This window comes from Bos mutus, chromosome 10, assembly GCF_027580195.1.
Source record: "Bos mutus isolate GX-2022 chromosome 10, NWIPB_WYAK_1.1, whole genome shotgun sequence".
Classification (NCBI taxonomy): domain Eukaryota; kingdom Metazoa; phylum Chordata; class Mammalia; order Artiodactyla; family Bovidae; genus Bos; species Bos mutus.
Window position 1 is genome coordinate 82,268,810 of NC_091626.1, and position 15,165 is coordinate 82,283,974.

General features: G+C 41.0%; 1 protein-coding gene across 1 annotated transcript in view; it reads left to right on the plus strand.

The window, feature by feature from the left end:
* The first annotated feature begins 523 nt into the window (after positions 1 to 523).
* Positions 524 to 15,165, plus strand: part of RPGRIP1 (RPGR interacting protein 1) — a 35,221-nt gene continuing 20,579 nt past the window's right edge. Inside the window, exons 1-10 of the mRNA XM_070378328.1 lie at positions 524 to 761; positions 1,921 to 2,081; positions 2,547 to 2,690; positions 3,149 to 3,299; positions 5,312 to 5,764; positions 5,906 to 6,057; positions 6,514 to 6,856; positions 8,083 to 8,264; positions 8,797 to 9,000; positions 9,527 to 9,665. Coding sequence (XP_070234429.1) covers positions 524 to 761; positions 1,921 to 2,081; positions 2,547 to 2,690; positions 3,149 to 3,299; positions 5,312 to 5,764; positions 5,906 to 6,057; positions 6,514 to 6,856; positions 8,083 to 8,264; positions 8,797 to 9,000; positions 9,527 to 9,665 — 2,167 coding nt within the window. The remainder of the gene's footprint in view (positions 762 to 1,920; positions 2,082 to 2,546; positions 2,691 to 3,148; positions 3,300 to 5,311; positions 5,765 to 5,905; positions 6,058 to 6,513; positions 6,857 to 8,082; positions 8,265 to 8,796; positions 9,001 to 9,526; positions 9,666 to 15,165) is intronic.

A 15,165-nucleotide genomic window follows, 5' to 3' on the forward strand; every position in this document is an offset into this window, starting at 1 on the left:
GGAAAAAGACATAAGTAGAAATAATTGCTTGATTACCAGTGTCAACTTCACTTGTGTAAATAATCAGAAACTGTGTGTTTTACACTGAAGATGAGTCTGCCCTGTCATCTAGATAAAGTGGTGTTCAGGATGCAGTCACTGAGAGTTTAGTTCCTGCCCTACAGTAGTAATTTACAATCTAATTCAAAGGTGAGCGTTCTCTAAACTAGCCACTGGTGAAGGTAGACAGAGGAGTAAGGGAAAAAGGAAATATTCTGTTCCTTATTTCTAATCCAACAGGCCTGAGAATATCTTGGTATACAGTTTCCTGCCTAAAGCAAGCCATCATGTTGGAGAAGTTCCCTGGGAAATAGATAAGACTTGGGTTGTTTGCTCAGGGGGTTATTTGAGACTTAAACAGAAGTGATACTAAGCAACTCAGTAGGACCCAAAAGTTCCAAGGCAGTTGGTAAATGACAGTTACAGAGAAAGCAGGAGCAGAAAAAAACATGTAGGGAAATGAATGATGAACTAGGTCCAGGAGATGCTGAAACTGTGTAATAAAGACGTCCTATCACCCAACTTTGAGTGTCCATCTGACAACTGTCATCTCCCTCCTTACTTGCTGCCTGTTTTCAGCATGCTGGATAGCAGCAATCAGCCTCAGTGGAGCCATGAGCTTGGAGAACAGCTACAGCAGAAAGTCTCTCAGTTGCAGGATCAACTGGATGTTGAGATGAAGGAGAAGAGAGAAATCTTACTTCAGCTCTCACAAGAGAAAGGTAGGTCTCTCTCAAATGAGGCATCCTCTACATCTAATAGGGGAGAAAGGAGCTTGGCCCAGCATTTCTCCAACCCCATCTCTTGATCTTATTTGTGTGTGGGGCGGGTTACTGGATAATTAGACTAAGAACATTGGCAGTCAGATCAGATTCACAATCAAGGAAGCATGACACCTACCTCACACGTATACTTTTCCCTACATGATGACTTTCCATGTGAGAGAACACCACGTCTTAATTTGTAATGTTTTAAACTATTTATTGAAAGTATTGAAAATGAATTTTTCTGCCTTCTCATCAGTCATTTTAGGATGGTTGGAAGGTATTTTGTTTTCTTTTTTAGCATCTGATACCTGAAATTGAGAAGCAGATTATTGATCTTCATTACTGCTGGCATTTCCCCCTGTCTTAATTCTTGGGTCACAGTAGTTACTCTGAATATTTTTAAGTACTGTCAAAGAGACCTTTGTCTCCTCTCTTTTTGCTGGCCTGGACCTTGATATTTAGTCTTATCAAATTTATATTTCATCAAATTCTAGTATATTCACATGACAGAGTGGAGGAAAAGAAATATGACATCAAGAAAAATAGAGACAAGAACCATAAAATAATAAAGCTTAGGAGTACGTGCTAAGAATCCTTGTAGTATGTATGAAGTACGAGTGAGGTCTTGTGGGTAATCTAATGTGACCTCCTCTCTAATCCCTGATAGTGAAATGATCAGTTTAAATGGTGATCACCTTCCTTCCCTGAAACACACATAGAAATGTCCAAATGCCCAGAGTGGGTGTGGAGGTGGGTGTCACAGGGAGCCAATAGCATAGAAGTCAGACTGAGTTGGGGAAGCATTGAGGAGATACTGTCAAAAATTTTGGACTACCTAGTCTGTCAAGTGGCTCTGATTTTTGCTGTGGTGGTATTGGTACTCCATTCCATACTATAGCTCTGCTGATGTTTTTTGTTGTTTTTGGAGTCCAAGTGTCAACTCAGGGTCAATAAGCTAGAATCCCTTTGTAGAAATCAGAGAAAATTACTTCTTTAAGGGCAAGCTTATAAAATGAATTAAACATTAGTGGGAAAGTGTAATTCACACTTGGGCCAACTTTAGCGTGGTTGTTGGTAACAGAGAGTTTCAGCTTTCTGTATTTTTTTTCCTCAGCTCAAAACAAAGATCTGGAGCTTGAGGTCACCAGCTTGCTTCAGAAGCATAAACAGGAAGTAGAGGATCTCCAAAATATAAGCACATTTTCCCAATCTCCTGACAGGCAATCTGCACCAGCCACTCACCCAGCTCTATTTCAAGAGACCATTCAGATACAGGTAAGAACATCTTTAATCAAGCAAGTCTCCTCTACAGAGGGATCCCTGGCAAATATCTGCTGAAAAGATGAAGGGACTAGAAAACTCACCAAATAACATTTTGTCCTGATTGAGGACACTGTTTGGAAGGGTATGAGAAGGTTAAGAGTAGAGACAGCCTCATGAACTGCACAGATTTTTCCCACACTGTACAGCTCATAAGCTTTAGAATCTTTTCTAGATGAGGATTTGCAATGATCTGCTGAAGAGCAAACATCCATTGGAGGTTGTATAACTTGCTCACTGCTTCTGTTGAATGTGAGTAACTAGCGTAGAGAGCCTTGTGAAGTAACACAGGTTCTCTTCTACATTTTGAAATAGATTCTGCTGCTGGTACTTTATGATTACCAGCAGCTACTTTAGACAATAGTTATTACTATACTACCATATTTATACTCTGTTTTACCAATGCTTTTTCCTCTGTAGCCCTGTGAACCAAAAAACCAGGAAGAAAAAAAACTGTCCCAGATGTTAAGTGAGTTGCAAGTATCGCATGCAGAGACCACATTGGAACTAGAAAAGACCAGAGACATGCTTATTCTGCAGCGCAAAATCAACGTGTGTTATCAGGTGCAAAGAAAGATGGTACAGGAAGGGGATAGATAAATGGGCACACAGGAACCACATATGAAGCAAGACCCAAGTTTCCAGGGCTGTTGCAAGGTGATATGCTGTATTGTGCAAACACAAATAAACACAAATGTGCTGTCTTTTGCACTTGAGGGCTCACACATGTCCATGGCACCTTGGCAATAGAATCAAAGGGCCAGCTAATGAAAATGGCAAGTAGGAAGCTTCTGGGTTCAAATTTTGCCAGTCCCAGGAAAAATACTACCCCTTGGCACTAACAGCACAATTGGTCCTGGAGGGGTCTGTAAGGAACCCAAGCCTTTTTCTAGTGATGAATCTGCCCTGCTAAGGAGATAGTGGAGTCTCCTTTCCTTTGCCCACCAAGTACCACCTTTTTATCTGGGCCCTTCGGTTCTGGGCCACTGAGATAGCAAAGTTCAGACATTATTTCGTTTCAGGAGGAACTGGAAGCAATGATGACAAAAGCTGATAATGAAAATAAAGATCACGAAGCAAAACTGGAGAGGTTGAATCAACTCCTAGACCTCAAGAACAAGCGTATCAATCAGCTGGAAGGTATTTTAAGAAGCCATGGCCTTCCAGTATCTGGCAAGTCTTAGTAGTTTGTTCATTTCACCTTAGGATCTGTCACACGGCTAAATGCCTCTGCTGCCCCCTGCACCTGTCGAGAGGGCCCCTCTGTGTCTTGGTATATGACTTAGCCCTCCTGTTCTTTATCCTGTCATCTTTGTTATTTTAATACATGGCCAGCAGCTTCTTTTCCTGCATCATATCAGGGTATTTTCTCTGATTTCTCTGGAGATTTTCGACAGGGCCCAGACACTGCAGAATCTACTCTGAAAATCAGAGTGTATCACTGTTGGTCCTAAGGTGAGTGAGGGCCTTCTCTCGAGATTGTTTCTTGAAGCCAGGCCTAGATCACAGTGTTTGTGAGATAATAGAGCTTCACCACTCCTCTTTCATCATCTCTTTCTATGATTTCTCTCTGAAAGTTCCTGAATTCTTTGTTGCAGTTTGTGGATGTCTACAAAGCAGTGTAGGTGGCTGGATACCGATGCAAATTTTATAATGTGATACTTTCTATGTTTAGTTCAGTTTACTGGTGACCAGGATCTGGTCTCCAGCCTTACATGGTGAGAAAATTGGCTTTGTTATTACACTCAGTGGTGAGATACCCGACTCATATTAACCAAATGCACTGAAGACTGAGATTTATACCAGAATGTTAATTTGTCATTCTAGGATAGTGGCTCTTTCACTGCTGCCTTGAGAATATGCTCAGGGAATATGCAACTTGTTTCTGGGAAAGCAGAATCAGTAAGGACACTGAGTGACCATGAAACTAGAGTAAAGGGAGGTGGGTCATTCTGCATGACTTATGCATACCAGGGTAAGTCTGTTAAAAGGTCCCTGCCAAGTAACAAAGGAAATCCTTTGTATTGAAATTCTCCTGTCTTTCAGATTCAGATCCTTTCTCCCAGGATAGTGCAGTATAATACCCTTACCTACTTCTGAAGATTCATTTGCTTTAACTTATAGTTCCTTCATTACTGATAAGGCTAAAGAGTTTTTGATTTGTTTACCAGTTATTTGTATTACTTCTTTTGAGACTTGCCTGTCCCTGCCCTTAACCCTTTTCTTAATAGTGTATTATTAATTTTTAGAAGCTCTTTATATGCTAGAATTATTAACTCTGTATCATGTAATGCAAATTTTTAATGTTGTCTTTAGTTATGTTAATCTTATCAATTAAGAAACTGCTCACTAGTGCCTGTATTCCACTTCTTCTGGGCAGGAAGACATTCTGATGTACCCAAAATATCTTTCTTCTACTAGTTTACCTCTTAAAATAGAACCTTTATCATCAACACACCATGACAACTCAGATACTCCAATTTGAAGCAGACTATATACCATCTCAGGTTGGTTGGATATGGGAGGTAACGCACAGATTTAGTGGACTGTCTCACATATCTTTATTTTATATCCCATTGCCAATATTTTAAACCTCTTTCCAGTAAGTGCCCTCCCTGATTTTTACTCTATTACTCTTTGATTTAAAGTGGGTTTTTTGGCCTTCTTACAATGAAATAAAATTCTTAACAGAATGAAGAGTCTTGTGATTGATCTGACTGGAAAAGAGGAATCATATCTTAATGGAGCCCAGAGTAATGTAATAGACACTGACTGTAACTTGCTTGCTATTCTCTCCAGGGCCAATATCCCAAACTTTTGGAAATATCTGCATTTTGTGTTTCTTGTGCTTCTGTAATGAAATTATCAATTAATTCATAGGATGCTGCTGTAAGCCAAAACAATGTCATCTATGGATGAAATTGTGCCTCCAGTGTTAGCAGTGTAACCTCCTGAGGTTAGCATTTACTTTCCAATTTAGTTAAAATAGGCATTGGATTATTTGGCCATCAGAATCCAAAGCACCAGGTTGTCATTCTGTTGCTTTTCTTTTAAAATCACATGGTTTCCTGAAATAGTCACAATCTGGACTTCCACCATGGGTTTTATTCTCTTTCTACCTTCCTTTACCTTAAGGAAGAAACTTCCTACCCTTTAATGGATAGGCAGTTTTCTTTCCCCTCTAGAACAGCTTAAAGACGTGGCTTATGGCACCCGACAGTTGCCATTATGTCTGAAACCACTGCCAGCCCATGAAAATGAGGATAAAGTGGACATTTCTCCATGGCATCAGAGTGAGAACCTTTTTGAACTGCACATCCATCAGGCCTTTCTGACCTCTGCTGCCCTGGCTCAGGCTGGAGACACTCAACCTACCACCTTCTGCACCTATTCCTTCTATGACTTTGAAACCCACTGTACCCCACTAGTTGTGGGGCCACAACCTCTCTATGACTTCACCTCCCAGTATGTGGTGGAGATAGACTCCCTCTTCTTGCATTACCTTCAAGGGGCTTCAGCCCAGCTTGATCTACACCAGGCAATAGCCAGTGAGCACCACACCCTTGCAGCTGGATGGATTTGCTTTGACAGGGTTCTGGAGACTGTAGAGAGAGTCCACGGCTCTGCCACACTTACTGGTAAGTGCTGTCAACCTCCCGCAGTTCCCAGGATTAATGTGGTGTTTCCCACAGTGCTGGTGGTTTCCCATTTTCTTCTCCCTTTATTCTTGATCCTTGCTGTCTGTATCCTCTATGCCTCTCATACTTTCTGCTACCCAGGAACTGGTGGAGAAGTCTTTGGGGTGCTAGAGTACTGGATGAGGCTGCGCTTCCCCATAAGATCCAGTCTACAAGCATACAATAAGCGAAAGAAAGCCCAGGCATACTTGGCAGCCAATGTGCTTGGAGCCTGGGAGGCCCAGAAGGATGAGGTGAGAAAAAGGATGAACCCATGCATCTCAGAGGACACTAAGTCAAACAGCTCTTGAGAACAGCTCAGTCTTCCACTCTCGATAAGTACTTGTTGAATGTGAATGAAAGATAAAAACTGTCACACCACAACTAGTCTAGATCCTTCCCTTGGTCAAGCTTGAGTTTGAAATGAAATCATGCCCTTGGAGCTAGCTACATCTCCTTTCTATAAACAACATGGCTTCTCTGTTCCACTGTCTAAGATGAGGCCTGAGAGGCACCATATCCCCAAGAGAGTTATCTGCCAGAGCCAGTTTGAAGGCAAGTGAAAGTCATTGGCTAGGCATCTCTGTTTCCCAATCAGGATTCAGCAGTTCTTTAGGTCATAGCTTTTCCTCATCAAAGGTTCTAGGTTTCACCTGCAGTGAGTCTCTCAGCCTGCCCTTTTCCTCAATCCAAGACCAACATCTTTTCAGCCCAGATCGGGGACCTGGAAGAATCAGAATGAGCTGCGGGTGGAAATCATTCGATGCTGTGACCTCCGGAGCCGATCACTGGGAGCCCAACCCAGTCCTTACGTCATGTATCGCTTCTTTACCTTTTCTGACCATGACACCACCATCATTCCAGCCAGTAGCAATCCCTACTTCAGAGACCTGGCTCGATTCCCAGTGCTTGTGACTTCTGACCTGGATCAGTATCTGAGGCGGGAGGCCCTCTCTGTGTACGTTTTTGATGATGAAGACTCAGAGCCTGGCTCGTACCTTGGCCGAGTCCAGGTGCCCTTGCTTCCTCTTGCACAAAACAAATCCATTCAAGGTAGGAGTTCAAGGTTATTACATCTTTATGCTCTCTGCCCAGTGTTGTCTCCCTGTCCTAATTCTACTTTTCTTGCTTGGAATAGTCTCTCTTAAAACTCACTGAGAAGATTTGAGAAGACTGTGAAGAGCAGCAGAGTAGAAGACTTAGAGCCTTGCTAATTATATGGAAACACTGGCTTCTGCTGCTGCTCTTCAGCAACAGAAGGAAATCCCCGAGTGGGTAGACCCACCACTCTTCAGTCCATACCTCTGTGTCTGAACCAACATTTTCCATCTCTGTAGTGCTTTCTAGTATTCGTTTTTACTTAAGGTCTATTATTTCTTGGCACATGGCTAGATATCAGATTTTAAGTTGTGTCTGTAACATTTCATCATAATTCTCTTGCTTCTTTTAAACATTAAATTCAAATGAGTCTTCCATGCCACACCATGACAAATTTCTTGGATTCTCTCCCAACCCAGTATGAAGCTGAACTTCATGCTGCCTTATCCTACATTCATACCCAGGGCTGTACAGGTTGTACAAGAATAGTCAACTCTCTGATTGCAGTCTGTGCTCTTATTAGGAAGTGTGGATGGTTACAGCCAGTATTGACCATATTAAAAAAGCTTTGTTCTAGAAAGTATGTGAGGCCTCCCTTCTCCCAATATCACGAGTGCTTAAAAAAAAAAATAAGAAGCTGACTCTTCTGCTCACAATTCATCCTTTGCCAAAGAGAGGCAATGTGAGCCATCTGTTAAATTAATCAGTGTTTCAAAGCAGAAGTCTGACATTCAGAAAAAAGCCATTTTGCTTAAGTCTTCTTGGTTTTTGTTATTTCAGAAATAGGGGCCACAGGTGTAGATAATGGTTTTCTTAGTATGCCTAAGGTGTAGAAACTGTTTGGTAATAGTAGAAGGTGCTCTTGTTTACTGACTGGGTGACTGACAACAAGCAAGCTATATCTCTCCATGCATCTTTGACTATCCCTTCCTGAACCTGGAGATACCAGTCTTCCCCAATAAATATTTTGAGTAGCAGAAGTAAATATTCTGAGTGATTATGGATATTCACTGATATTTTATTTTGCTTCTGAGTGTATTGGCATCATGGTTATTTGATTGATGTTAATTGCAAACAAAACGTGAAATTTAAACTGGGGAAGTCATAGGTAAGGTTGTGATAAACGCTCACGTGCCTACTTTCATGTGATCAGATTTTATTAATATCTGTGTGTCTCTCAGGTGATTTTAACCTCACTGACCCTGTGGGGGAACCCAATGGATCTGTTCAGGTGCAACTGGATTGGGGGTCTTGCTACCTACCCCCGGAGAACTTCCCAAAGCCAGAAGCTCAGAGTGAGGAGGACACCAGGGATGGTTTAGAGACGTCAATAGAAGAGGAAGAAGCTTCCTTTCCTCCCCAGGTAGCAAATCTCCCCCAATCCTGTGGGGAAGATTTGATTTGAGGAAGACAGTATTACAACTGGGGTAAAAGAAATTCCTTGTGAATGCCATGCATGCGTGCTAAGTCACTTCAGTTGTATCTGACTTTGCAACCCCTGGACTGTAGCCCTCCAGGCTCCTCTGACCATGGGATTCTCCAGGCAAGCATACTGAAGTGGGTTGCTGTGCCCTCCTCCAGGGAATCTTCCTGACCCAGGGATTGAATCGGCAGTTCTTTTGGCTCCTGCATTGGCAGGCGGGTTCTTTACCACAAGCACCACCTGAGAAGCCCGTGAATGTCATGTTCTACAACTTTAATCTGAAGCATTCATGATGCCATAAGGCTATGGATAGAACAAAATGCTGGGTTTTATTGTAGGGAGGGAAGAGATGGCATATCTCCGCTCCATGGCAAGAGATAAATGAAGTCTAATGCTGGCTCACAAATCTCTTTCTTGATTATCATGGCTGTTAAACTCATCTTGTAAATCTGTCTCTGATCCTTCTATTTAGGACCAGATGGTATCTATTGATACTCCCACCGAAGCTGGCCAGTATCAAGCTAAAAGAAAACCTCCTCAGGTGGGAGAAAGAAAGGAAAGGGAACACCAGGTTGCAGGCTACTCAAGAAGAAAACATGGCAGAAAAACAGGCCTCCAAGGAAAGAACAGAATGGAGTATCTTAGTCATAACCTCTTAAATGGAAATACACTACAGGTAAGGCCTTAGAAACCCCGAAGAATGAAAGTATGGGTCGTAGTGTCCCCAAGTATATTATTCTCAGAGGTAGAAGCAGAAGCAGGCACACAAGATAAGTGATAATCACGGCTTTTTGTGGTGAGCATGTATTTCCAAAAACGTAAGTAGTTTAATAAACCTCTGGAGTGTTCAGTTCTTTTCAATGTAATTTAATTTAACAGATTATACACTCTGTAATTTATGCTTAGAGATATAGTACCACAGTCCCAACTAGGTCACTTCAACTGTAATCAAAATAAATTAAAAAGCAAGTATTTATTGAACACCTATGTGTTCAATACCTCTTCTTCTTAGGAAACTGAATTAAAGTTACTATGTGGTCTGAAATATATACACACACGTACATATATGAAATTATAAATGTATATTATATGACTAAGTATATATATTTATATTGTATTATATTATAATTATGCAATATTAAACATATTAAATTATTATAATTATACAGTATACTTATTTACAATTATAATTGTATCTGAAGCAGGTGAAATACATTGAATGGAAATTCTCAGGGCTTAAGATCTCCGCAGATCATGTTTTAAAAAATCAGCAAAAGGAAGAGGAAATGACATCATCCTATTCAGCACAGATACTAAAGGAAACCCCACATCCTGTGAATGGTATTGTCTTTTTAAAATATTATTTTCCTTTGTAATCATTGGATTATTTTATAAAGCTGGTTATTTACTTTCTTCTTTCATCTTCATTGCTAAACTTTTCATGATCAATTGTATTGGAGACTCTAGGCTCAGTTTTATGTTACACGTGTGCTGGTTAGGCCAACCAAGCTGTCATTCTCTAAGAAAGTAGCTGTCTGTGTATTTAAAGCTAGCTAGCCAGCTTAACATGAGAAACGCTGGGCTGGAAGAAGCACAAGCTGGAATCAAGATTGCCGGGAGAAATATCAATAACCTCAGATATGCAGATGACACCACCCTTATGGCAGAAAGTGAAGAGGAACTCAAAAGCCTCTTGATGAAAGTGAAAGTGGAGAGTGAAAAAGTTGGCCTAAAGCTCAACATTCAGAAAATGAAGATCATGGCATCTGGTCCCATCACTTCATGGGAAATAGATGGGGAAACAGTGTCAGACTTTATTTTTTTGGGCTCCAGAATCACTACAGATGGTGACTGCAGCCATGAAATTAAAAGATGCTTACTCCTTGGAAGGAAAGTTATGACCAACCTAGATAGCATATTCAAAAGCAGAGACATTACTTTGCCAACAAAGGTGCGTCTAGTCAAGGCTATGGTTTTTCCAGTGGTCATGTATGGATGTGAGAGTTGGACTGTGAAGAAAGCTGAGCGCCGAAGAATTGATGGTCTTGAACTGTGGTGTTGGAGAAGACTCTTGAGAGTCCCTTGGACTGCAAGGAGATCCAACCAGTCCATTCTGAAGGAGATCAGCCCTGGGTGTTCTTTGGAAGGAATGATGCTAAAGCTGAAACTCCAGTACTTTGGCCACCTCATGCGAAGAGTTGACTCATTGGAAAAGACTCTGATGCTGGGAGGGATTGGGGGCAGGAGGAGAAGGGGACAACAGAGGATGAGATGTCTGGATGGCATCACTGACTGGATGGACGTGAGTTTGAGTGAACTCCGGGAGTTGGTGATGGACAGGGAGGCCTGGAGTGCTGTGATTCATGGGGTCTCAAAGAGTCGGACATGACTGAGCAACTGAACTGAACTGAGTTACTAAGTAATCCATGAGAAAGTGTTTTGAGTCCATATAAATATTCTTCATCAGATTTCACCTAATAATTTTGGCATTCATTTATGTGGATTTTTTTGCCTGAATCAAATGACAAGATGTTTGCAAAGTATATTGCAAATTTGAAAATGAATCAATAGAAATGATAGAACTGCTAAATACAGAAATTTATGAGGAAAAGAGATGGGTTGAAAGCAGATTAGACAGAACTAAAATGAGAATTGGTGAAAATATCCAGAATAAAATGAGAGACTACCAGATGGAAAATACTACAAAGGAGAAGAGAGAGAAAATGAGGTCTAAGCTGTACTAGGGTCTCCCCGGGAGCTCAGTGGTAAAGAACTCGCCTACAAAGGAGGAGACGTGGATTAAATCCCTGGTTGGGGAAGATCCCCTGGAGGAGGGCACGGCAACCCTCTCCAGTATTCTCGCCTGGCGAATCCCTGAAAGAAGAGCCTGGCAGGCTAAGTCCATAGGGTTACAAAGAGTCAGACATGACTGAAGTGACTGAGCATGCACGCATGCAAGCTGTACTTAAATGGAAAAGAGAAAGAAGGGGGAACAAAGGCAATAAAGTGGTGATGACTTGGAGTTTTCCAGAATTCATAAAAGGTATTAATATTCAATGAAATGAAACTCAAGCAGGATAAGTAAAAATCAAAATCTAGACATATCAGAGTAAGATTGTGGAAAATAAAATCAAAGAGAAAATACCAAAAGTATCCATTTAAAAGAAAAACAGCCATGGGTGCACTGTTGTTAAGAAGGACAATGACATCAAGAACGACAACCATAGTCCCACTTCTTATATTTCTCATAATATTTGCCTTTATATTTAGGTGCTCCTATTTGTATTTAGGTGCATAAAATGACAGTGAGGTCTCTCAGTTATGGCCGACTCTTTTCAACCCTATGAACTGTAGCCTACCAGGCTCCTCTGTCCATGGGATTTTCCAGGCAAGAGTACTGGAGTGAGTTGCCATTTCCTTCTCCAGGGGATCTTCCCGACCCAGGGATTGAACCCGGGTCTACCGCATAGCAGACAGACACTTCACCATCTGAGCCACATAGCATTACAATTGTTATATCTTCTTGGATTGATCACTTAATCATTATGTAGTTAATCTTTGTCTCTTGTAACACTCCTTATTTTAAAATTTATTTTGTCTGATGTGAGTATTGCTACTCCAGCTTCCTTTTCTTTGTTTGTTTTAATATTTATTTATTTGGCTGCAGTGGATCTCAGTTGTAGCATGCAGGATCTTTAGTTGCAGCATGTGAACTCTTAGTTTCAACATGTAGGATCTAGGTCCCTGACTAGATTGAACTCAGGCCTCTTCATTGGGAGCACAGTCTTAACCACTGGACCACCAGGGAAGTCCCAACTCCAGCTTTTGATTGATTTCCATTTCCATGGAATACCTTTTTCCATTCTGATGGGAAGATATTGGAATGGAAAGACACACTCCATTCCAATCTGTCTGTGTGTCTCTAGATCTGAAGTGGGTCTCTTGTAGGCAGCATATATATGGGTCTTATTTTTGTATACATTCAGTCTTTTGGTTGGAGCCTGTAATCTATTTACTTTTTAAGTAATTGATTTGTAGTTATTGCTGTTTTGTTCATTATTTGGGGGTTGTTCTATAGCCTTTTTTTTCTTTTTTTTGTTCTCTTCTTCTGTGATTGAATTAATGTATTTACTATTATGTTTGGACTTATTTTTCTTTCTTGTGCTTCTATCTATTATAGATTTTTGATTTGTGGTTACAATGAGGTTTTTGTATAGCAATATGTGTGTGATTGTTTTAAGTTGCTCATCTCTTAATTTCAAATATATTTGTTCTCTCCTCCTCTTACAATTACTGTTTTTGATATCATATTTTATATCTAATTGTTTTATATATCCCTTAACTGCTTTGTTGTGCAGTTGCTAAGTTGTGTCTGACTCTCTGCAACCCATGGATTGCAGCACACCAGGCTTCCCTGTCCTTCACTATCTCCTGGAGTTTGCTCAAACTCATGTCCATTGGTTGGTGATGCCATCCAACCATCTCATCCTCTGTCACCCTCTTCTGCTCTCAATCTTTCCCAGCATCAGGGTCTTTTCCAATGACTCTTGATTTCCTTTAGGATTGGCTGGTTTGATCTCCTTGCTGTGCAAGGGGCTCTCAGGAATCTTCTCCAGCACCACAGTTCGAAAGCACCAGTTCTTTGGTGCTCAGCCTTCTTTATGGTCCAACTCTCACATCTATACATGACTACTGGAAAAATCATAGCTTTGATTAGACAGACCTTTGTTGGCAAAGTGATGTCTCTGCTTTGTAATATGCTGTCTAGGTTTGTCATAGGTTTTCTTCCAAGGAGCAAGTGTCTTTTAATTTCATGGCTGCAGTCATCATCTGCAATGATTTTGGAGCCCAAGAAAATAAAATCTGCCATTGTTTCTTTTTTTTTTTGCCATCTATTTGCCATGAAGTGATAGGGCCGGATGTCATGATCTTCATTTTTTGAATGTTTAATTTTAAGCCAGCTTTTTCATTCTCCTCTTTACCTTCATCAAGAGAGTCTTTAGTTCCTCTTTACTTTCTGCCATTAGGGTGGTATCATCTGTATATCTGAGGTTGTTGATATTTGTTGTGGCAATGTTGATTCCAGCTTGCGATTCACCCAGCCTGGCATTGCACATGATGTACTCTGAATATAAGTTAAATAAGCAGGGTGACAATATCAATCTTGACGTATTCCTTTCCCAATTGTGGGTATATATGATTTTACTACTTGTGTCTTTTAACCTTCCTACTAGTTTTGTGTATGGATGATTTCCTAACTTTACTGTGTATGTTTTCCTTTACTGATGGATGAGTTTTTCTTTTCATAATTTTCATGTTTCTAGTTGTGGTCTTTTCTTTTTCACTTAAATTTCTTTAATCTTTCCTGTAAAGCTGGTTTGGTGGCACTGAACTCTTAGCTTTTGATTATCTATAAAGCTTTTGATCTTTCCATCAAATCTGAATGAGAGCCTTGCTGGATAAAACATTCATGGGTATATGTTTTTCTCATTTGTCACTTTAAATATATCATGTCACTCTCTTCTGGCCCGTAGAGTTTCTGTTGAAAAGTCAACTGATAGCCTTATGGAACTTTCTTTGTATGTTATGTTTTGCTTTTCCCTTGCTGTTTTTATATTCTCTCTTTGTCTTAAATTTTTCTCATTTTAATTACTCTCTATCTTGGTGTGTTTCTCTTTGGGTTCATCCTATGTAGAACTCTATGTTTCCTGGTGCTGGGTGATTATTTGCTTTTCCAAACTAGGGAAATTTGCAGCTCTTGTTACTTCAGATATGTTCTCTGCCCCTTTGTCAGGCTCTTCTTCTGAAAGTGAAAGTGAAAGTCCCTCAGTGGTGTCTGACTCTTTGCAATCCCATGGACTATACAGTCCATGGAATTCTCCAGGCCAGAATACTGGAGTGGTTAGCCTTTCCCTTCTCCAGGGGATGGTCCTAACCCAGGGATCAAACCACGGTCTCCCACTCTTCTTCTGGGGCCCTTGTAAGGCAAATATTAGTGTGCTTGGTGTTGTCCCAGAGGTCTCTATAAATGTCCTTATTTCTTTTCAATGTTTTTTCTTCTTTCTGTTCAGTATCAGTGATTTCCACTACTGTAGCTCACTGATCCATTCCTAGGTATCATTTAGTCTACTGTTTATCCTTCTAGTATATTTTTCATTTCAGTCATTGTAGTCTTCATCTCTGAGGGGTGGTTCTTTACATAAATTCTCAGTCTACATTCATTCTCCTCCCAAGTTCTTTGATCATCTTTACAATCACTACCTAGAATTTCTTTTCGTGTAGATTGCTGTTGCCCACTTCACTAACTACTTCTTCTGGGGTTTTATCTTGTTCCTTTGTCTGAAACATGTTCCGCTGTTGCCTCATTTTGCCCATGTTGCTGTATCTTGTAGGTTGGCTATTCCCTATTTCCCGACCTTGGAGAAATGGCCTTTTGCAGTAGACACTGTATGCATCCCAGCAGCACACTCCCCTCTTGTCACTCAAGTTACATACTCTAGGGATTCCCCCTATGAGGGCTGCATGAGTCCTTCTGTTGTGGTGGGCTGGCTATGTGGGCAGTCTGGTGAGCTTATTTGGCTCCTGGTCCACCTGCTTGCCCGGCCCTGCCTTTTGTGGAGGCTGCTGGCACCAGTTGGCAAGACCAAGTCACAAGGCAGCTGATTGTGGAACCCCAGAGGTCTTCAGGGCTACTGCTTGGCATAATCAGGGTCCATAAGACTCCAGGGCTATAGCTTACTCATTGGTGGGTGAAGTCAGACTCTGGGGTTAGTGCTGGCCTACGGGCAGGCAGAGCCAGATCCTGGAGTCTTGTTGCAAGGCTTGGGTGTCCCAGAGCTGG